A 25,007-nucleotide genomic window follows, 5' to 3' on the forward strand; every position below is an offset into this window, starting at 1 on the left:
TTGCTTGTTTGGAAATTGTCTGTAGCGAAGGACATAGATTATTTGCATGTCGCCCATCACTTGCGACAACTCGTTGTAAACCAAACTCAAGTATTGTCAATCTGCTTTATTGTAATAAAAGCTATTAATGTTATTTGCTTGAATTGTTTTATAGCTATCCGAGAAAGCAGCATCCTTTAGGCATCCTGAAAGAGACGAGCACGCAGGACCCCACAAACAGTATCCTTTTTGAAACTTCCTGGCAGATTAAAACTGTGTGCCGGACCGATCCGCAAGGAAGTTTCATATCAGTGCACACTCAGCTGCAGAGGGAAATTCTCTTTCTGCTAGTACCCTGTTTGCCTCATCTGCTGAAATATTTCTTGCGAAGACCTTTCTGCGTCAGTTTTTCGGGAGTAACCTGCTTGGTTTTATTTTTGAATTTCATCTTGTGGTTTTCAAACAACATAAGCCTGCACTAATGTCGGTGTTAGGATACCATCCGACTACGGCTTTTATTTGTTAATTCATCCATCATACAGCAGATCAAATTTTTCCCAATCAACTCAGATACAATCATGAACGTAAGTGTGCATAAAATAAGATATAGTATCTGTATATGAAGTTTACACGGGATCAAAATCCATCAAAATTTAAAATTTAATCTATAATACAATCGAAAATGTGTGCTGAAGTTTTGATGTACTTGAGAAGTACTCGGTGCTGATGAAGAACAGTCGAGATGCATTTTCCGCTTTTTTCTTCTCCTTTTATATAACGCTGTAGAATCATACTACTGTCTCTCCACCAAAACTTGCCAGTCACTCACACACCGTAAACGAAGGTCGAACTGTTACATTGTTTAGTAAGAGAGCAAAGTCAGATATAAAATTGCGCCATATTGTGCACCCAAAGTAGACTGGAAATGTAGTTTTCTCGGTAGTTCGAGCAGAAACACATACGAGTTACTATTACCGTGATTGTACGGGAAATTGTTTCTTAAGTGAAATGAAGGCATCGGAAACGTAGGAGAATGAAGATGAACACTCCAACCGTGTGCAGAATACAAGTACAAGGAAAAGAAGAGTGTTGTGGCGTATTTTGATCCTTCAAAAAGATTACCGGTCATGAGTCACGTTGCAGGTGACGATTGTAAGCGCTTACGATTGAGATATTTTCAGAACGTTGGATTCTATCTGAATAGAAAGGAATTAAATTAAAATCTGTTATAAAAATTTCGAGTGTGTAGCAGGTTGTATTCTGCTGACTCTGATCTAAAATTGTGCAGTTTACAATTTTATGTATTCAAAAGTTTTGTTGATTGGTTTGGGTCATTTGCCTTTTACATGTTCTGTTATGATTTACATTAATAACTATTGATATATCAAGAGGCCCAGGAAGAATAACCTAACCACCGAGCGAGGTGGCGCAGTGGTAGCACACTGGATTCGCATTCGGGAGGACGACGGTTCAATCCCGCGTCCGGCCATCCTGATTTAGGTTTTCCGTGATTTCCCTAAATCGCTCCAGGCAAATGCTGGGATGGTTCCTTTGAAAGGGCACGGCCGACTTCCTTCCCCATCCTTCCCTAGTCCGATGAGCCCGATGACCTCGCAGTTTGGTCTCTTCCCCCAAACAATCCAATCCATCCAATAACCTAACCATCGACCATATATCATGACAGCACATTTGATATTAGTCATCTAGAGACAATATCACATGTCTATGAAGGGTTAGCAATGCGAGATGACTGGATAGTTTAAGAGCAGTTACAGTCCGAAATTTGTTTATAACTATGGTTCAAATGGCTCTGAGCACTATGGGACTTAACTGCTGTGGTCATCAGTCCCCTAGAACTTAGAACTACATAAAGCTAACTAACCTAAGGACATCACACACATCCATGCCCGAGGCAGGATTCGAACCTGCGACCGTAGCGGTGACGCGGTTCCTGACTGTAGCGCCTAGAACCGCAAGGCCACTCTGGCCGGCTTATAACTATGTTTTTATATCAAATAATGAGCCGTTCTGCGGCTCGCGTTGGTGCTGTTTGTAGGTTTCCGCCCTCTGTTGGAGGCCAGACGGTATCGTTTAGTTGGCATGGTTGCAGTTGTTTGTCTTTTTCTCGAGTTGACTGGCGCCACTCGGTTTCGCAAGCGTTGCCTGTCCCGAAGCGGCAGCAGCGGCGGTTGTGAATATGTAGTAGCTGTTGCCCTATCTTTAGGACGACATCGCTGTTTTGCCAGGTCGTGTGAGTGTGGAGTTCGGTAGAGGACTGAGGAGAAGCCAAGTCCGCACAGGGCGTGAACACGTCGTGACCGCTGGCGGCACGCATGGACTGCCGGATGGAAGGGCTGTGGTCACGAGGGTGCACGACTTCGTCGTAAGCCGGGACCAGCAGGCTTTGAGATGAGCGCATTTCAATCCAAGTGGAGACCCCTCCACCATTGTGATATCTCGTGATTCTCCAGTAACTTGGGTTCGTGTTGCTGCTCGTAGTGTGGCCGAGGGGAAGAGCAGCGAGTAGAGTGCTTGGGGAAGGCGGATCTGATTAGCTATCCTCGACTTCTCATTACTGTTTACTGCCTGTGGTTCTTCTACTCTTGTGGTAGTGATTCCTTTCTCGTTCTGGGCACTCTAAACACAGTATTCTGGACGTAGTGCAGACCGCCGGTTCCGGCTTTGGCGTATTGTTCCATCGTTGCATTTAGTTATCGGACGTCAGGTAGCTTCAGCAAGATTATCAGTAATCATTCGTAAGACTGCTACCAGTCTGAGTTACCATATTGCGAAGTGAATGCAACTCTTGAACTCTTGGCTGCCTATCTCATCGCTCACAAAAGTTTTTGTTGCCGGATCTGCTCAGAGATCGACTCCTGTGGCACGGTCTGGATCAGTTGCTTGTTTTTGTAATTAACTTTTGCTATTGTATTTGCTATTGTATTTGCATTTTTTAATATTATTGCCGTTCCTGGCGTGTAAGGCCTTTAGCCGTGATTGTAGTCATTTGCTTTAAAATTCTAATTTCGTATTTGAATTTTAGCAGTAAGCCTCAAAACCATATTTACTGCCGTTTCTGGCGTCTGTTGCCAGCTACTGTGTTTGTAGCGACTTACCTTAACATTTCAATACCTGTAATTTGTAAGTTGTATGGCCGGGCGGTTCTTGGCGCTACAGTCTGGAACCGAGCGACCGCTACGGTCGCAGGTTCGAATCCTGCCTCGGGCATCGATGTGTGTGATGTCCTTAGGTTAGTTTGGTGTAATTAGTTCTAAGTTCTAGGCGACTGATGACCTCAGAAGTTAAGTCGCACAGTGCTCAGAGCCATTTGAACCATTTTGTAAGTTGTAGAGAGTTTTAAACAATTCTTAATTTATTGCCATTCCTGGCGTGTCAGGCCTTCTGCCGAGATCACAGTGGCTTGCTTTTAAAGCATTATCTGCTGTATCTGTATTTAATGACGATTTGCTAAATTGTAATTCACTGAAAACACTATTACTTACACAGTTGTTTATTCCTTCATTAATAACGTGTGGTATTTTTTATTTACTGTTGAGTCTGGAATCACTTGTTTAAAATAAATTGTGTGTAACTGAAAAAGGCAACCAATAGTAACTGATTACGGCCCCGTCGACAATCGTAACCGAATCCTGCCTTCCCTTGACTGTCAGGTCACAAATAAAGCAAAGAATTTACCTAGACATTGGTGCCGAGATTACACTCAGACACGTTGTCACAAGTAAGGACTTCTGTGTATCACATTAAAAAAAAGCAAATATATGTTAGACAGATCATGGGCTCAATAAGAGCCATTGCACGTCCATGTGAGAGAATAGTACATTACATATGCAACTATGAAAAATACCATAATGTATTAATTGCACTTTTGATTTCGAGCATTTATCGGTGTGATAAATTTAGCTCACATATGGCACTATAAGACAGAAATAAGATTTTTTTTTTTTAAATGTCTAGGTTCGTTTTTTTAGTCTGATATTAAGCATAATTAAGATATTTTTAAAAATCCTTTTGGAAAAAAGCATTCCCAATACTCATTTAGCCTCGTTTTATGTACTTTTTATTTTAAGATTAATTAAAAAGATTGACATGTTATGTAATTCTGTGTGAAATTTCCCATAAGGAATTGTTGTAAGAATGCTCTAAAATTATGACGATTTGGGCACTGGCCGTATTCTTTAAATGGTGGCATTTTTGACCTTAGTCATGTTGGATGAGTATCATGTGAGCATATTTGTCCTAGCACAGGCATATGTAAGAGTGACCTGGTAATGCTAGATCATAGGCTCAGTTTTAAGAGCACTGAAATTCAATATTGTGCAATAATTGTATGTTTGTTATACAGAACATTTAAAAACTTGATGGGTAGCAACTTGATTCAAAGTAGATAACAGTTTTTTTTATTTGTTTATTTGAGATGCCATGTTCAAGCATTCAGCAAAATTTGGCTAAGATGACCCATGGCTTAGACGCCAGAAGCTTGTTGGATCCAGGACCTCAGGTTGGCTACGTTGGTGTAAACGCCCGGGTAGTTGGCCAAGGCGCATCCGTTGCCAAAGGAGACGATGCCCACCTGGGTGGAGCCGGACACCAGAGGACCGCCGCTGTCTCCCTGGCAGGCGTCCTTGCCGCCTCCGGTCACTCCTGCGCAGATCATGCGGCTTGTGATGCTGCCATACGAACGGTTGCACGTGTTGCGGTCAATGATCTGGACGTTCACCGCCAGCAGCGTGTTGGAGGCACTGCCGCCAGATGAGGTCGCACCCCAGCCGGTAACTGTTACCGACGTTCCAGCAGAGGGCTCTGACGAGGTCAGACCCACGGCCTGCACGTTGCTGTTGAAGCTGAAGGCGTTGGATACCTGCACGACGGCGATGTCGTAGTCGTAATTAGAGTAGCTCGCGTGCATGTAGCCGGTGGCGATGTTGTGGGTGGTGCCACCACTACCCCTGGTGGAGGTGCCAGCGCGCAGCAGCATCTGGCTGGTGGAGTAGCCGTCTACACAGTGGGCCGCAGACAGAGCCCAGGTGTTGCTGATGATTGAGGCGCCACACATGTAGTTGCCCCTGACGAGAGGAAGACAAGGTGCTACAGTAACATTTGCGTTGCTTCATACCTTTGGATATGCAGTCTCACTAGGTTACAAAATAATAACGTTTTCTGGATTTTCCTGCCGGTTGAAGTTGTTAAATTTGCACCTGTTTCTGGATGGGAATTCCCTAACCATGGCAATACAATATAATTAGTAAAAAAATTTTCAAAAGCATGATCCTTTAGGTTATTTTCTAGGACCACTGGAGTAGGAAATTTCTACACTGTAAATGTGAACTACGTAACATGGTAGTGATTCGAAAAAAAATAGCAGTCCTGTTTGGAGAACTGTTTACTTATTCAGTTATATCAGGGTTCCAATGTGTAACAATACGGAGCAGGAAGGCGATGACGTAGTCGTAACCAGAGTAGCTCGGGTGCGTCTAGACTGTTTCTCACGCTTCTGCTTGTCTCGGGCTTATAATCCACCTCAGCATTCGCTCAACATAAGTTTATTTGGAGTTTGGAAACAGTCGCCCAGCTTCTAACCGACACACTGCCTTCACTGGCACAGAGGTACAACCAACTCTCATCAGAAAACGTCGCAGACCTCCACCCTGCCCTCCAATTAGCTCTCGCTTGACACCGCTGAAGTCGCAAATGGCGATGGTTTCGAGTCAGTGGAAAACACGCTACGGAGATGTCATTGAATTAACCGATTTGTAACAGTTCGTTGTGTCACTGTGGTGCCAATTGCTGCTTAGATTGCTGCAGCAGATGCAGTACGATGCCCAAGGGCCACGTGTCGAACGTGATGATTTCTCTGATGATTATGCCTTGTGGCCGTCCGGTACTCGTTTTTCTTGCGACCACACATTCTCCTGACCACCGCTGCTCTCAGTTGTGTACAGTGGCTACATTCCTCCCAACTCATTCTGCGATATCGCAGAAGCAACGTTCATCTCCTCGCAGCCCTACTACACGACCTCGTTACTCAGTAAGATATTGATAGCGGCGTCTTTGTCGCCTTAAAGGCATGCTTGATTGACTTCAACTCACCACGTCCAGTCTCAAAGGTAAGTAACACTCACGACCGCTACAGCGTGTATTTAAAGCAAACCTGCTCTGCATCTTCATAGTATTGCTACTAGTGCCAATCTTACGCGACTGGCACAAAATGTGAATAGAAACCATCTTTCAGCGTCTTTCAGAGGTATAAAGACGCCTACAAACTTTCGCTTATGTCACTCAACTCTTTCTTGGTATTACGATGTTTTTCCCGTCTTTGTATTTCTAAAATATGTGTTCAGTATCCACTTCACATCCTAAGCGCACATTCCACACAATTCAACTTAAATTCTTTGCAGATCAGCAGGTTAGGCAGAAAAGGCACCCAACACCACAAAGCTAAATCGCTTGAACGTGGACATATGCCTGCCTCTTCCGTCACAACTCTCCTTTACGCCCAGACGCCTATCAGTAGAGACAGGAAACAATGAACTGCGTAAGGCAGTGCTATATTTTTTGGATGTCCATTAGCGTCACCTGGAAAAGTATACAAGAGACGTAGCACTTCAGCGGATTTTGGAAACTAACAGATTTATACATCTGCTATAGGAAATCAGATTTTGAAATTGCGTTACAACATTAGTCGCTTTTAGTATGTAACGACAGAGAACGTTCCTAGTCTTACCTCACGTATTGTAAGGAACAATATTTTTCGGACGATGATGTCACTTTGCCAGTGTCACCTACAATGCGTTACATTAAGTTTAATTCTTCTCTAGGCACAGGGACATCTTTGCTTTTGCTCTGAAATACTTAAGGATACCTCAGCAACAGGCTCTAAGCATCCACAACCTAGGCTTTAAGGTAAGTAACATTTAATATTTTCGAGCATACAGAATTTGCAAACGGAATATACTGTTCTGCTCTTCTTCGCCTCTAGAAACCTAAAAGTTGTACTGACTGAAAACTTACATGGTGAAGTAGAGCTGCCACGGGTACTGGGAGATGCTGACAGCGGAACCACCGACGATCCGGCCATCCAGACGAGGCCTCCAGGGCTTGCTCCCCTGGATGGGCTTCACCAGGGGAAACGTAGAGGCGCCACAGAGGGCCACCACCAGGAGTAACACCAAACCAGTTCGCAACATCTCTGCAGGAGCGCCTTGTGCTGATGGCGATCGTGTACGCTTATATATACCCACGAATTTACGTCATAGAGAGATAGGGAAAACCCACAGTACGAGTAGGTGCACTTCAGTATGTTATTTTTGTACACGGTTCTTCGTTTTTCACTTTCGTAAATGTTCGTCTGTTACATTAAACAGAATCTGATAAGAATACTCGACACAACTCTTTCTTCTTTATTGCCTACGGAAAAATCTGTCCTTGAATGGCACATAAAAGTGCTCATAATTAACAGTCTCTTAACGGCTGATAAGGGTATCCGCGATTGTAAGGGGACACTACAGATCAACCTCGGCCTCCAGTCCCTTGCTAGATCGTAGTCTGGAGTACAGACATTTTAATGAGTAAAAATTTCTCAAATGTTTCTAAAAATAAATTCAAGCACAGCGGCCACAGCAAGTTATAGCTGCAGCAATTACAGCATAACTTACGTGTGTTTCAATGTCACATTGTTCACGGGAAATTACGTCGTTTCCACTGGCGCAAATGTGTCCTCACACTGATCTAAATCGAGACTCTAAACACAAATCTCTGCGTGACAGTTCTGCAACTTGGCCCTCAGTCTCTCTTTCTGTCGATCCCCCGCAAAGCAAAAGCGTTCAGCATGTAAGCGTTTTGTCATATCGCTGGCTTATTTGTGGAGTGTCTTTGCGGGCAGCCGCGTCTGTAGGGAGTCGAGCACGGAACACGGAACTGTTATGTTGTGTAGTGTGTAGCTCTGCATGTAGAAGCATTGTTAGTATTCAGGCTGAAGTGTTGCTACAAGTGCTATTACAGTAAAGTTATTAAATATGGAAGTAATTCAGAGGAAAGTGCGTCAGGATGTAATTAAAAATGAGCAGTGCCGCCGATAACGTATTTGTGTATCCTCTCGTTCCGTGTCGCACAGTATCAATCATCCGCGCCGTGTTCGGTCTCCCAGAATGAACTGATGTGAATCAGTAGAAATTAGTTACCATCATAGAGTGCAGTCAATTGCCAGTGTCTTCTACCGAGGGTCAGGACATGCGTTCGATTATCGCGTTTCCGCATTATCAACAATCACCCACGCCGCGATGGTTACGCGCACGCTCGTACAAGTGAGAACTGAAAAATTAACTTTACGAACAGTGTTATATCATCACTAATGACAAGGAGAACTATTACCAGATATCTGTATGTGTGACGAGCACAAGAACTTTCGTTCGATCATTCGGCTTCCGCATTATCAACAATCACCCGTGTCGAGTCGGTTACGCGTACGCTCGTCTGATTATATTTTTGGACTGTTAATCATCAAGATTGTTAATTGGGATAAACATTTACGATTTAGAGTGTAAACAGTGCAACCTGTGGTTTCCATATCGTCTCAGAATATAGATGTTCATACCAGACATAGGACAGTGTTGTGTTTTAACGTTGATTGGCTCCCCAAACCCGCTTGCATATTTCGTTAGATAATTTCAGGCAAGCCAACAGCAGTGTGGAGCAGAACAGTACGACCGCCGCGGGATTACCAGGTACGTGGTGTGGACAGGGCGCACGGTCACGAAACGACAAACAGTTTAAGGGTCCCCCACCCCTATTTGTACTCCAAGGCGTGTTACATGGCGACGTGTAGTCAGGACTTGCAATTTTCGGATAAGAAGTGCCGTATAATTTATTATGAGAGTGAACAAACACTGACTGTTAGTTTATATTATTGAGTGACGTCACGCGAGCTCTGGGATGTGTACGTCAAAGAACTTGTGACACAGTGTATATACTCGTCTTATCCGTGACAGTGGAAGAACTAGTGCTACGAAGTAACCATACTCCACGGTAGTGCGCTTTTGACGACACCAGCGGCGTCTATGTGCGAAAGGGAACAGTTATTTGGCTGCCATTACGGAAGACGCCGCTAGTGGCACCTATGGGCAAAAGTGAAAACTTTTTGGCTGTCATCGCCGTATACGACGTGAGCGGCGCCTAGGAGCGACGCAGCAAATATTACCACGCTTTGCAGAGAGAGTGCAGTGCTGACAGCCGGACGGCGTCAACTGAGTCGGCGCTACGCAACAGCCGCGACTACGGAGCCAGAAGACAACGGAAAGTAAGTCGCGCATCACAACGTTACCTCACGCAACTGAAGCAACGAGAGTAATTAACTGGCAGTGCAGTCTGCATTCTATAATTACGTAATTACAAACAGTGACAGTTTTAAATTCCTTTGTATAACCAAAATTACGAGACATTGCTTACTTGCCGATCGTATAGTAAAGTAAATGTCACTGCGAGACCTTGCTTATTTAGTGGTCTAATTTTAACAACAGTTAATACAATTGCAGAACTGTATTTACGCTAGCTTAAATTTCATTCTTTTTCTTCTGTTACTTGATCTTGTATGTTCTGTGTGCTTCTGAGCACGAATTACAGCGTTGAATGCATACGGCGTTGTAGTTTGGTTGTAGTTATTGCCATCCACTCTGTGCTACGAGTGTTATTGTGATTTGTTTATTTCTTGCTCGGGTGACTTTACGGTGGTTCAATATGGCAAATAATGAGGTTGGTGCAACTGCAGTAGACAGAGAGGTGAAAGCAGACGCTTTAGGCGAAAGTCATCAGGTGGAGACGAAAACAGAAGCATGGAGTAGTGAAGTGTCGGATTCCGGTATGGGGGACAGTAGTCTATCAACAGAGATGGGAAGTCCTAATGCAGTGTCATCACCAATCGTGGAGACGCCCAGATGGGATGAGTGTAAACTTAGGCCTGACCTGTCTATCGTGGACATACTCCAAACAATATTGAATAATAACAGAACATTATTGAATAATATCAAACAAATAAAGCAAGACATCAAGCAACTAAGGGAAGGTATTAAGCGATCAGTGGAGCATATAAACGAAGGACTCAATGAAAACATCGACGAAACTAATGAGGCTCTAAAGAAGCGGGCTGAATCAAGTCATGAAAGGATAAATGAACTTACCATTCCGCTTGAGGAGAATGTTGCAGGCAATACTAAACGTTTTTAAATGGTAGAATCGGATGTCAAAGAAGTGAAAGAAGAACTTACTGAAAAGGTTGAGGCTTACGATGAGCATTTTGAACAACTGGGTGAGGAAGTGCAACCCTGTAAACACAGGATATCAACTGTTACACCAAACCAGGATGTTTATGCACGGCGAGTAGAAGAGGTGTACAGCGAGGTAGGCAAGACCAAGGAACAGGTCGGTCAACAAGTGAAGACTGAAGTGAAATCACTATTATGTGATGGAAGCATTGCTGGAGGTAGCTTAATTGGTATACAAAATGAACAGGTCTTCCTTGGCATAGTGAATTTTAAGAACTTAGAACCAAATGGGAGATGGCATCCCAAAGATTTCTTAGATCAATTTAAGGGCGTGTTACCTGAATTATGGGACGAACAAAGAGGGGTACGCTTCGTTGCAGCAAGATTGGAAGGTGAAGCTGGTACTTGGGGTATGAGAATAGGAGATAAGTGTACAACCTTTGCTGAATTTGAAAACGAATTTTTGCAACAATTTTGGTTTCGACAGATGCAAAATGAAGTACGCAACAGTCAGGTAGAAGGTTTGATACAGAGTGTGAGCAGAAATTAAAGAAATTTTTTCAGGATAATTATGAGAGGGACTTGTATTTAGGTGAACCAGTGGTGACAGAAGCAATAGTGTCCCTGACCATAAGTAAACAACCAGCTGGAGTTCAGGATAAGTTGTTAACAATCCCTAAAGATGACGTAGAGGCAATGAAGTCAGCCTCAGGACAATTAGACACGTTGTATGAGTTGCAGGTAATTGGAGGAGGAGTAGATGATAGAAGAGTATCAGGGGGCAACGAACCCAATGCAGATGACCAATTCAAACGAAAATAATAGACATAGTGGACGACATTGGAAAACTGATAATGACAGGAGATTTTACGGTGGTTTCTGTGGCCATAGTGGTCACAGAGGCGACGGTGGCAGCCACGGATATCAGAATTCAACGCACAATGCATCCGATGATCAGGTGCGAAAGTGGAAACATAGCAAGTGGAAAGCGTATATAACATATTTTGAGTGTGCAATCAACAGCATACCTCATGCCACGTGGGAAAACACCAAGTGGAAAACATTAAACTATACTGTAGTGGGCAAGATTAATGACTGAGTGATATATCGTGACGTGTCTGAATCTGTATATCTGTGAGCTGCTGCTGTTCTGAAGTACAGACATTAATTTGTGATTATTATGATGTTTTATGAGGACACTCTAATCGAGTGAAATTTAACCAGGGTGTGTTCCCGTCATCTGCAATATCATTTTTTTTCTTTCTTTTCGCTTTCTATCTGTTTAATCTAGATTATATGTATTACATTTCTTTTTGCCCATACAGTGTTATGATTTGAGTGATTACTAGTGTCTTGTGTTTACAGGTTGTGCTATCCAAAAGATTTTTCATTTGAAAGTTTCTTACTACTCCTGCTTAATGCTTGCTATTATTTTTTGTACCATTCACTTAGTAACCTAATTTAACTTAGTGAACATCCATATATTTTTCTTCTTAATAGCCTCTGTGTTTATTATGTCATACATAACATCGTAATATCTACTGCAGTAGTAACAGACTATGAGTAAGTTGGATAGGCATTGCTAGGACAACACTGAGAGAGTCATTATCCTGTTTCATGGACGGATTACCGCGAGGCAAGAGGGGAGAGCTGACGACTATACTGCACATCTGCCACTCGGCGCAGCATCGACGCTACAGTCACTCCCTATCCCTTTCAATGCAAGGAACGCTCCCTTGGGACGCAGTGCTGTGAGTAGTGAAATAATTTTTTTTCTGTATTTTGACAGCCTAGTGCTGATGTAGGTTAGCACGAAACTGTTATGTTGTGTAGTGTGTAGCTCTGCATGTAGAAGCATTGTTAGTATTCAGGTTGAAGTGTTGCTACAAGTGCTATTACAGTAAAGTTATTAAATATGGAAGTAATTCAGAGGAAAATTGCATCAAGATGTAATTAAAAATGAGCAGTGCCGCCGATAACGTATTTGTGTATCCTCTCGTTGCGTGTCGCACAGTATCAATCATCTGCGCCGTGTTCGGTCTCCCAGAATGAACTGATGTGAATCAGTAGAAATTAGTTACCATCATAGAGTGCAGTCAAGTGCCAGTGTCTTGTACCGAGCGTCAGGACATGCGTTCGATCATGGCGTTTCCGCATTATCAACAATCATCCGCGCACGCTCGTACAAGTGAGAACTGAAAACTGAAAAATTAACTTTACGAACAGTGTTATATCATCACTAGTGACAAGGAGGACTGTTACCAGATATCTGTATGTGTGACGAGCACAAGAACTTTCGTTCGATCATTCGGCTTCCGCATCATCAACAATCACCCGTGTCGTGTCGATTACGCGTACGCTCGTCTGAATTATATTTTTGGACTGTTAATCATCAAGATTGTTAATTGGGATAAACATTTACGATTTAGAGTGTAAACAGTGCAACCTGTGGTTGCCATATCGTCTCAGAATGTAGATGTTCATACCAGACATAGGACAGTGTTGTGTTTTAACGTTGAGTGTCTCCCCTAAACCCTCTTGCATATTTCGATACATAATTTCAGGCAAGCCAACAGGAGTGTGGAGCAGAACAGTACGGCCGCCGCGGGATTACCAGGTACGTGGTGTGGACAGGGCGCACGGTCACGAATCGAGAAGTCAGTTTAAAGTTTTACCCCACACACACACACCCATTCGTAATCCCGGGCGTGTTACAAGCAAACTCGTCAGTTGTCTGTAAATATGTTTTCTGAAACATTAACACCTACGTTTCCATCTAGCTCATACTTCATAGTAAGTGTGATGCATTCAGTTTTGTGTGCAAGTTACAAAAATCTATGTTTTATAAAATGAAATCTGTTCCTTGAAACTTGTCGATGGTTGTTTCCTACATCGTTTCTAGATTTCCGGAGCATAATCAATGCGTTATATGCTTAATGTAGCCGTTTATACAGGAAGGTGAGAACCATCACGAGATCCTGTGAAGGTCTAGACGTGCCCTCTGATGTGACAAAAAGTTGGGCACCATATCTTGGTTAACCGTTTTCGAAAGCCTGTAAGTGGACTCAAATCAATAATTTCGACACAAAGCTCTGTTTGATAAAATGATTCGTTCAACGTATCAATAAACAAGAGGCGAGCTAAAACTGGCCCATAAAGCAGTTTTTGCACCTTAGGATAAGCTACCCAACTTACATCACCCACACCTGGGGCAGAGAGTGCAACTTGGGTTACCTAGACGCAAAAATAATTTCCGGCAAAGTTTTATTCTTCTCATCCTGCATGCGCAACACAATGTTGACCACTAGTTTACCTTACCAGTGGTGAGATATCAGTTACTCTCCATTGATGTCGTTACATGCCTATAAATTCAAGTAGTTCCGTCTACTATCGAGCTGAGACTTTCTTACAAGTAAATCCACCCGAAGGACATACTTTTACTTTGATCGACTTTGAATATGCTGTAGTGAAGAGCAAAATAAGAGTTACATAGTTTTTATACGTGCCCATATCGTCGCTAAGGAGTTAAAACACTCCCTTGAAAAAAAAAACATGAGTTTAGTGTTTCTGAATGAATACCATTGAAACGGTAACAGATTCTGCGTTAGAATAAACTTCAAAGAAAGGTCTTATGATTTTTATGTACATCACAGTCGTGCATCCAGATTTGTCAAAAAATTCATCTTTCTCGAAATCCCTCCTTCTCACTATTTAGTTTTTCATTTCGGCATATCGTTAATAGCAAAACGTCAAGGGCCGGTAATACCAAATTCAACATATGTGATGAAGTGGCAGAAGTAAGCTTGAGATACCTCTGTATAGCTGTACATGCGCCGATGCATGTCCGCTGCAATGCCAGTTGTGGTTTTGGGTGTTTGGTTAGTCTTTCCACGTACATATACATATGTGGAAATATATATATTTCACACACACTCACTCACACACACACACACACACACACACACACACATATATATATATATATGTGTGTGTGTGTGTGGGTGTGTGTGTGTGTGTGTGTGTGTGTGTGTGTGTGTGTGTGCTCATCACTTCAGTTTGATCAAATTTAAAATATATTGCGTTGCACTTGTTTTTTCTTTTTAGATTTCGTGTATTTTTTTCGATTTGTAACCTGTTTCGATTTAGTTATGTCATGTATGAAATTGTTTGTGAGTATTATTTCTTAAATGCAAGTTAATGTCGTAATTATGTAATATAATTAAAATTGAAAAATATTGGAAGAAATTTTTCCACAGTTGCAATTTATGTAGGTCTAATGACTGAATCATAACGATCATTTGAAAAGGAATTGTTTAAATATTCACCTTTTATCAACGGACTTTTTTTTGCGTGGTCCATTAATGTAAACAGGAGACAGATTTTAGATTCGTGTTATGTATATAAATCAGTTCAGACCACTTCCTTATGAGCTCTCATCCCGATTTCATGGATGAAGAGGTGAACCAAGGATATTATTGTGCTTTGTATAAATCTTTTACAACTTTTGCTCTGAAGTTGGGCATCTTTTTTTTCGAAAACTATAAGCAGAGGTCACATTAAAAAGCAGCAGGCTGCTGTAGGCGAATACAATAGCCGTCTGTAGAGGAATGAGGAGGCATTGTCAGAGAGACGTTCACAAAACTGCGTTGTAGACGCGCAAAGTAACTGCACCTAACTGACTGAACATCTAACTAGAAATATTGTCTATAATCAAGTTCTCAGTTAAGTAAATATTACAGAGAATTAGGATTTTGCATACTATGTAAAAATATATATTAATTTTGTATTACAGGTCTTGTTAGAGGCGACTGTCTGAAAAGTGTTCGAAGGTACAAAACACACCCCTACTTTAAACACTTTTACTGTATCAAAAAGACGATCGCAACCGCTCATGAACAGCATTCAAACTCAGGAGGTAGTCCTCTCTTCACAATCAGTTCTCCTCTTTTACGGCACGACACAGTCTTTCCAGCCCAACCGACAGGTCGCATAGCTTTCAACTTACTCTGTGAGCTTTCTAAGTAATTTATCTATTTGTGAAATATTGAATACACTTGTCCGCAGCTCGTGGTCGTGCGTTAGCGTTCTCGCTTCCCACGCCCGGGTTCCCGGGTTCGATTCCTGGCGGGGTCAGGGATTTCCTGTGCCTCGTGATGACTGGGTGTTGTGTGCTGTCCTTAGGTTAGTTAGGCTTAAGTAGTTCTAAGTTCTAGGGGACTGATGACCATAGATGTTAAGTCCCATAGTGCTCAGAGCCATTTGAACCATTTTTTTGAATACACTTTTCTCAAAAACTTTCTCCTCATGTAAAGTACGCTTTAGACATCGTATTTCTAATGGCACTTTCTAGATGGTTGCAATGAGGTACATGTAAGATGAAAAAAGAAGCGATGAGCTGCTGTTAAATGAGAGATGTGATTGTCACTTTTTTGAATTCGGCAGAAGGAGAAGAGTCCATGATGTATCTTGATGAAGAGAGGACGCAACCATTTTATCTCTTCTCCTATTGTAACAGGTTTTGTTAATAACCCTTTCATGACCGAATTATTTTTTGCTCAGATTTTTAATTTTTTGTTTTGTATTTTGCTTAAGGAATAGCTTCTAAAGTGAAATGTATAAAGTTCGTATGATTGCTACAACCAGTTTTTTAAATATTTTAAGTGGCACGTGTATGTCCCATCGGTCATTAGGTGGGAGTATTGCATAGGTTTGAATAAAAACAGAGCATAAGAGAAGAACATTTAATTTCAGCTTCAACTTTTACAAAAAGTAATTAATTTTTGTGACCAGTTTATACAAATGCAAGGGTTAATTGCAAATGATGTTTGATGTAGATTTTACCAATGCCGATATCAGGAACATTTATTTTCTGTGGAATTTTTCGAAGCAGGGATGTGCACATAGAGGAACTTTGCAGTGTATGCACATCATGTTGGTTCGTACTTCCTTCTGCTTTGTGCTGCAGAACCAGCAGCGTTTCCTTGAGTCTTTTACTGGGAAATGTTTTCCAGCTCGAAGGCGAACTTCGCCTGGTACACTCTTCACACCCGACTTGTTTCTTTTTAGAAAATTTGGTCTTCCTGTTCTTTTAATTTCATGACCTGCTGTTAGTTGTCTGATAAGCTAAAGGCGAAAGGATAACTGGTTATGTCGTCCTCCATGCTCACAGTTCCACATTATGGAACTGTTAACAATTGCCAGGTCAATTACGAAAAAGAAAAGGCGATGCCACCACTTTAGAGATCGCCTTCTAGTTGCATATGTCTCACGCATCTGATCAAATCTATCCACACCTCCCATAAACGAATTATACCCTGCAACTGCTTTAGGACAGAAGACCTCTGGTGAAGTACCATCTCTGTTTCGCCTATTGGCAAAGGTTACATCTTTTAGGCTATGATAAGTACTTAGTATTGTCACAGTCTTGTTGTCTTGCCATTGTATTGCTGAGACGCATCCCTGCGGTTTAAACATAAACTGCCCCTGTTGTAATTTGTCTTGTTTTTTCATCATACCTGGAAGTCCCTTCCTGTTTGTCCTCACTGTTCCAACTCCAAAATGTCTTCTTTCATTTAGTGACTTGATCAGATTGTACGACGTGAAGAAGTTATAGAATACAATTAGTCAGTGAGACTGCATGTATGACTCAGTAAGATAAAGCACAACATTTTCTCCCAAACTGAACGATGGGTCTTGGGTGTCCTTCTTTCCAGTATACACCTCGAACGAGAGCTTCGAAACTTGTTTTTAAAGTAGCAAGACATCAAATTTTGTAACCTCGTTTTACAGGCCTCATTGGAAGGTACTGCTTTATAGAAGAACATCCTTTGAATGGGGCCATACTTTCATCAACAGCCATGATACTTGATGGAGTCTATACTTCTTTCGAACTATTATTGATAGCGTCAATTATTGGGGGTAATTTGTGTAATCGATCATAACTAGCTTCACTTCTCGGTACTGCTGTAGCATTGTCATTTCAATGAATGTCTTCAGTCAGTTTTTTGAACCAGGTTTTACTCATTAGTTGAGAAATTGCACTTACACCTAAAAATTGGTCGGTGGACCAATAGTGACTCAGCTCAGGCAGCCTATGTATTCCCATTAGAATGTGAATGGCAATAAAATATTTTATTTCTTCGTCAGTGTCTTTCCTATGGAAGATGGCCTGTCTTACCCTTTTACCTCTAGTATTGTTACACGCATTTGAGTTGCACAGAGCTTAGTCTCATCTTTGATCTTCCTCAAACAATCATCAGTAAAAATTGTAAAAAATAATCTATTTCTTTATCATTTTGGCCAAAATCGAACTTTATATCTGCACTCCATCAAGAGATGCTGGTAAGTTTTCAAAATAAGTTATGTCGTCAGTCCATTCTGTTTCAGTTTCATTGGCATGTTCGGCCCCATTCTCTTGTTCTGCACACTCAGTAACTTCATTTGCAGTGTCATTGATAATTTCGGCGACATTTTCTTTTACTGCACACGCAATACCATCATTTACTGCCACCTCCATTCTAGCGCTGTCACCATTGTTTTGACGACCATAGCTAGGTGACTCAGCCAATGTCCTAGGCGGTGTGTATCAATAGATGTACTATTGGATGCATCAAGACGGGTGAGTTCATCTGTAACTTCATCTTCACCTTCTTCCTCCGAAAATTCTTCATTATCAGGAAGCGAAAAGTAATACTCAAGAAGTTCTTCATCTTTCAGCCATGACACTTCTAAAAAGAAAACGGAAATAAAGCCTACAATTGGGCTAGCACACTGTATTATCCAACGAATTATTATTGTTATTATTATTTTATGAATACTTTAGCGTGCCAAGTGATGTAGCATCGCACAGGGAAATAAATAAAGCCAAAATGTCGAATGTATAACGAAATTATAAATAATATGTGGGACAAATATGTCCCACTGGCCGTATGATTGATATTTCATGCAGTCAGAAAATAAGAACTATTTACCAAGTCACTGAAATACATTTTACACTGAAATTCCACGTAATATTTACAAATAATTGATAATAAACACTATGAATACGGTTATTATGCTTACCTTGCTTATTTACAAAAGAAAAGTTGAAAAAAATCCAAAAACTTTCATACAAGTGATCAAACAAATACACTGCATCGAACAACTTCCAGCAGAACGCAGCTGTTTGACGGGAAGAAGTCTGTAATTGTTTCAAGTAGTAGCGAAGGCTTCCAGTAGATGGCAGGACAATACAGATGATGGTTTCTATTGTCCCCTTGCTCGTGAAGCACGAAAACGTGAAGTGGGACATGTATGTCCCGTGGGTCATGAAAGGTTTAATACTGGATTTTGGTTTAATATAAATAACGTCAAGTAAATTAAAGTGCCTGTCTATTTATTTGAGAAACAGTTCATCTCACCGAAACATGAGTGTCTTTTATTAGGTGACACAGTCAATAATCAACACCTTCTACGGCAGCTGTATTCAAGACGACAATCGCAACAGACAGAAGAGGTAAAGTTTCTCACTGAGAAGAAAATACTACTAAGAATATTTACTGTTAAATTTCCTAGAAAATTTACTTGAGATAATTTCGATGGTGTCTGTTCGGCAGACCGTCGTTAAAAACATTTCATTAACTTCCATTTATGGCTTCACAGTTAAGTCACACAACATTTCCAATTCAAGAACTCTAATTCTTTATCCAGCCGTTAGTAAACATAGGATATACTACGTATTCAACTGCTGAGCAAAACTAACCGTTCATTGGCCTTCTATCTGGCATGTGAAAAGTCTTGAAACAATATTTGAATCCTAATGAAAAGCTGAATTTGAAATAATTCTAATTCAATGCCAAAAGAAGCTCGCTTTGTCCTCAGTAAAACTACTTAACTGACACTCGACACTGATGTAGGAATACATTATGAAGACATCCACGAAATAAAAGACAGCACAATACGGAAGAAAATATCTGGTTAATATTGCTTTCACTGTTCACTGTAAATTAAACTGCTTACTTAGCACAACAACTGAAAATTCTGACGATGCACTGTTTGTTCACAAGAATGCAAAATGAGATCTCCCTTGAAAGAAGCGTCACTTATCTCTTGCTTGGCGTGCAATTTGTGTCTCGTGTACTAACGTTCTCGAAAGCAAATTGAAACTAGCAAATGCAGCGACTGAAGAGATAATAGTTTTACTCTAAATTTTTCTTTGCTTGTCAGAAACAGTCTGTAACTGCGAGTGGTGTAAGGTGCAATGCACAGACGACAAAATATTGTAAGCTTTACTAAGAATGATGGAAGAGGGTTTTACTTCAATGACTAGCGCTCTTGAAAAATTAAACTCTGGTAGTTGTCAGAAAAGACTGTACAACAAAAAAGACTCTAACAATTACTCTCTCTTTACAAACTTTACAGACATTTCAACTAATTGCATAATTTCTGAGATAATGAAAACAAAGAAATCGAATTAACATAATCACGAATCTTCCTTGCTATCTGAAGGACAAGTCATGAATATTATTAGTTATCTAATGGACAAATATTTCCTTCAATCGGTAGTTCTGACAGACTAACATTTCTTTATTGCGTGTGCATGGGTTACTTTGGAATATTCGTAAAAAAATTTTCTCCATCAATACAATCAATAAAATAGCATCATAAACAAATTTTCACCTCCATAATATTCCAGACAATTTCTCCCAGAGTCAAGAATATCACATCTCCTTCCCTAAAATTCAACAGCTCGCTATTAGGCCTACGCCTCAAATAAAATGCCCCAGATCTGCACAACAGACTGGCGACCAAGAGCACCATAGATCACATAAAACACAGAGCCAAAGATCTCGTCCACTTCTTGAACAGCGCGCTCATGAATATTTAATTATACTTAAGTTTATTCCTAATGAAACACTCTTTCTCGTATAAATTGCCTACTAAATCCAGCTTATTCGCCGTTTTTCCAGAACGCCTACTCGCTGTCGGGTGCGCGCATTTCAGTAACCTCAGCACAGAAATGAGACAAGTCGCTGACTCATCCGATTCCTGAAATGACCGGATTGGCAGCCGCAGTCTGAATGGGATTCTGATCAACAAGACTTGCCTCAGGGAAGGTGCGTGCAGGCTCGAAGAAATCTATGGCACTTCAAAACGCATAGTAGACGCCGTAGCTCTTAATCATTTTCATTTTCTGGTTGATGTCAAGAAACAAAATGACTGATGACACAGTCGGTTGAAAGTGAAATGGTAGGTTGCATGTACTGAAACAGCTGATAGAGTTAATTCTTTTCATATCTGCTATAAATTTTCCGGAATTGTAAAGAAATTTTGTGATTTGACTAAATAAGACAATGTGTCGCGCCAAAAAAGTGGTCCTCCAATCTTCTGCAAGCTCACAGATTAGACCCATACAATCTCTAAATTGTGAATTCCAATACCTGTACCGCAGTAACCAAACGTCATAACCATAGGCGGCCAGTCCACTACACAAGGCTACAAAATCAGATGGCGACTGTGTGTGTATATTATCGCCGTCTAAATGACGACACCTTCCCAGACCACTATCCAGTTCCATGAATAGTTGTCAACTTAACGCCTCACAGAAAGAAAATATTTCAAAGACAAATCTCTTAAATGTCTAGTATTAAATCCCACTAGCGGAAGAAGATAAAGCAAAAACGGCAGATGTTACTTCATTTGATCTTTATAAAAATAATTTCATTCCACTGGCATTTAGGAATGCATGTAGCATTTTTCAAAGATTTGTGAACGAAGTGAGCAACGATTAGGTTTTTGTTGTGCCAATACAGGCTACATATATCTAGTTCTGAAGAAGAATACTTGCCCTTATAACTAAAATTTTGGAACTTATGAGTATTAATCTTGGGACGTCAATCAGAAAATAATTTTCTGAGGTACATCACTTCCCTAGAAAACACCGTAACAGACTTGAGCAGACTAAAAGCACTGTACGGATACCTTGTCCAGGAACAGTAAAACAAATGCTAGCATTTCTTGACAGACTCAGTTTCTGTTGGCGAATCTAGAACAAAAACGAAACTCCTCCCAAACAGGCTATGAAGGCCCAGCGGACCGACCGGTCGCCGTGTCACCCTCCGCCCATAGGCGTCACTGGATTCATTGGTCAGCACACCGCTCTTCCCGGTCGTATGTCAGTTTCCGAGGCCAGAACCGCTACTCTATCAAGTAGCTCCTCAGTTTGCCTCACAAGGGCTGAGTGTACCCCTCCTGCCAGCAGCGCTCGGCAGACCGGATGGTCACCCATCCAAGTGCTAGCCCAGGCCGACAGCGCTTAATTTCGGTGATATGACGAGAAACGGCGCTACCACTGTGACGAAGCCATTAGCTGAGTCTAGAACAAGCTACACAAAATTAAGATCTTTTAAATGACTAGTGGAAGAGAAGTGAGAACAAAGACAACAGGCACATCCACTAGACTCCAGAAGCAGCAAATTAGTATGAAAACTGTAAAGAAAATCTAACACAAGCTACACTACTAGCTTTCCCAAATTTGGAATTTAACTTGCGTTGTTAGTGGATACATCAAACTTCGCCTGAAGAATGTGTCCAGCAACACAAATATTATGCAATTTGGAAGCCTATTGGTTTCTTTTGGAAGAAGATTTCCGTTGCCCAGAAGTATTGCTCAACTTATAACAGAGAACTTCCCAGCCTATATTTATCAGTAACCTATTTGGAAAACGAAATTGAAGGAAGATTTTCCATCCACCTTTTGCTTTCAAACTGAAGAAAGAGAAAACTTCAAATTCCAAATCCGTTAACTCCAGTATATTTCTTAGTTATTTTGTTTCGTGGGTCTAGCATAGACAATGGTAGTTGATCATTTAAGAAGGTATAATTAAAAACGATGAACTGTGATGAAATACTTACCTCACAATAAGACTATTAAGAACTTCGAAGCCTCAGTCCCTGTTAAATTAAGACTGTGGTGTGACGTATCAACTGAGACCATTTGTCCACATATTCACAGACAATTTAGAATCACAGTTTTTAGGTACTGCCACAACATGCCTTATCCAGATGTGAGTTTTTCAGTAAATTTCATATAATCACATTTGTTCGGCTTCGCATGACGTAAGGGGCCAAACAACAGACTAAGGCATATGCAGCCTGTCAGAAGAGCAAAATTACAGGGTATCCGAAACCTTACATTGATGACTTCCTTGTTGTCAATGAACGTTTTCAGCTGGTACGTAGTGACCTAGTTTTGTCTCTGCCACTTTACGTACTTAGACGGATTCACCAACAGGACAGAAGTCTAGTCCTTCGGAACACAGAAGCAGAGAGAAGAAATAACATATTTTATTCTGTAACTGCCACATTTAGAGCACCACAACAGGTAATAACAGCTCAAGGAACACAGTTTCAGTCTAGCATATTCCGAGCGTTAGCGAAGTTCGTGTGTGTGAACTGATGGATCTGCTACATACTGCCCACAGGCTAACGGAAAAATTCAAAGGTTTAACGGTATATTCCAAAGTTGTGTGCTGACCTGGTGGTGTGCAAACTTTGCCACAGCTAGATAGGCTAATATATTACACACGGTATTAATTATCTTCCGTTGCTCCTTATGGAAAGAAAGCAATTCTGCAGTGAAAGAAATGTTGTTTGGTGTTACAGTAAAATTACCTAGCGATATCTTTCAAAAACCTCATGTCACTATGGAAGTTCACCTTCCAACTTAAGTCATCGAACTGAAGCAAAGGATGAATCATGTGAAACCTCCAGCGTATTCCCACAAGACTAAAGAAAATACTCTCGTCCACAAGGATCTTAAAAATGCAAATAATCTGTTTGTTAGAATTGACAAGGCAAGGAGTGGACTCACACAACTATAAGAAATCATTATGAAGTGATTCAACTTTTATTTATGTTAGTTTATTAGTTACAAGTTCCACTGATAATTTTGCACCACAGGTCGTAATGAGGTAAATTGCTTGACTTTATAATCACGTCGCAAATTACGTTGTACATACGGTTACATTCTAAACATTTGTAAGATTTTTTTATGCAAAAAGAAAAAATATATGAAGATGTGGGTATGTAATTCTCCCATCACCTTTTACACGGTACAGTAATACAAATTCTGGTTCGGAATAGAAGGAGCTTTGAAGGAGGAACAGTCTCAGTTCGTTATCAAATTTTCTTTGCTGTCTGTCAGAATTTTTATATCACTGGGTAAGTGAAAAAAAATTATGTTGCATAACTTTGCACCCTTTCTGTGCTAAAGACAACCTTAATGTGGAGTAATTAATGTCATTTTTCCTTCTGGTCTTTTAATTATGTACCTCATTGTTCCTTTTGAACTGTAGTCGATTACTTACAACAAACTTCATGAGGGAATAATTATACTGTGAAGCAGTAGTCAGAATGACCAGTTCCGAGTTACCGCAGAACATTATTCCATATTACATTACTGAATGAATCCATGCGAAATACTTCAACTTACTGATTCGAAGCACAAACGTGGCTGAACGAAGTTATTTTAGGGGTTTCAAAATGTGTTTTTTCCAGTTTAAATTCTCATCAACATGGTCCCTGAAGAATTTTGAAGTTCCCACCGTATTTATTATTTCCTCGCCATGTATTACAATTCTCATTGGTATACTACCTCTAGATATGCAAAACTGAATATGTTGTGTCTTTTTAAAATTAAGGGTGAGATCATTCGCAGAAAACCGCTCAATGATACTTTTAAGAACTTTTTACCATTCCTTCTGTGGCTTTTTCATATACTTGGATTGATTACAGTACTTCTGTCATCTCCAAAAGAACTAGTTCTGCTTGTTGTATACTAGACAGAAGATCGTTTACATATGTGAGGAACGGTAGTGAACCTAAGATATACGTGATTTATGCCAAATGAGAATTATGTCCCTGGACTATATTCCTTGAATTATTAAGTACAACTCCCTATATTCTTTTGATTGCATATGACGTTATCCATTGGTTGGTTCTACCATTAATGCCATAAAATGTCAGTTTATCTTGGAGAATACTGTGAGTCACACTGGCAAATGCCTTAGAGAGGTCGGAGAAATTACCAGTCACTACTATTTTATTATTTAATACTTGATAACGTGAAGAGTGAACATGTAATGGCATTCTCAGTAGAGCAACCCTTTTGTGACCCAAACTGTGAATTCCTAAGGATACTATTGCTATTAAAGTGAGAGTACATCATATTATCAAAAATTTTAGAAAATGATGTCAGCAGCGGAACAGGTCGGTAGTTATTGAATATCTCTTATCTTCTTTCTTAAAGAGGGGTTTAAAATTGTCATTTTTCAGTCTCCCTGGAAAAAAGCCTTCTGTTAGTGATATATTACACATTTCAGATAAGACTGGACTTATTACATGAGAACAAATTTTAGTACTCGGGGAAACACCACCAAAAAAGATGAACGTTTACTTTCGAGAAAATGTATAATTTTCTTAATTTGAGAGGAAGTTGGTGATATATTCATATGACTGATATTTATGAAAGCTACATTTTCAAAACATTACTGTGATTATGCTCTCGAACTGTTTGTTCCTCTGCTTCCTGCTATATTTAAGAAATCATTGTTAAATGCATTTCCTATCTGTTACTCATCATTTATAGATCTTCAATTCATTTCAGTACTGATGGTTGTCTTGTTCTGTGGCTGGTTGTCCTGTCTCTCATTTCACCACGTTCCATACAGCCATGAGTCTGTTGTTGGAAGTACTGACATTTTTAACAAGTTTTCT

General features: G+C 40.6%; 1 protein-coding gene across 1 annotated transcript; it reads right to left on the reverse strand.

Annotated features, from left to right (window-relative positions):
• Nucleotides 1–4,374: 4,374 nt before the first annotated feature.
• LOC124615951 (trypsin alpha-3-like) lies at nucleotides 4,375–7,195 on the reverse strand. The gene is made up of 2 exons (XM_047144151.1): nucleotides 7,009–7,195; nucleotides 4,375–5,063 (listed from the first exon to the last, which is right to left on the reverse strand). The coding sequence occupies exons 1-2, from the start codon at nucleotides 7,182–7,184 to the stop codon at nucleotides 4,463–4,465; spliced, it is 777 nt and encodes a 258-aa protein (XP_047000107.1). The 5' UTR covers nucleotides 7,185–7,195; the 3' UTR covers nucleotides 4,375–4,462.
• Nucleotides 7,196–25,007: the final 17,812 nt, after the last annotated feature.

The sequence above is a fragment of the Schistocerca americana genome, chromosome 5 (genome assembly GCF_021461395.2).
Source record: "Schistocerca americana isolate TAMUIC-IGC-003095 chromosome 5, iqSchAmer2.1, whole genome shotgun sequence".
Classification (NCBI taxonomy): Eukaryota; Metazoa; Arthropoda; class Insecta; order Orthoptera; family Acrididae; genus Schistocerca; species Schistocerca americana.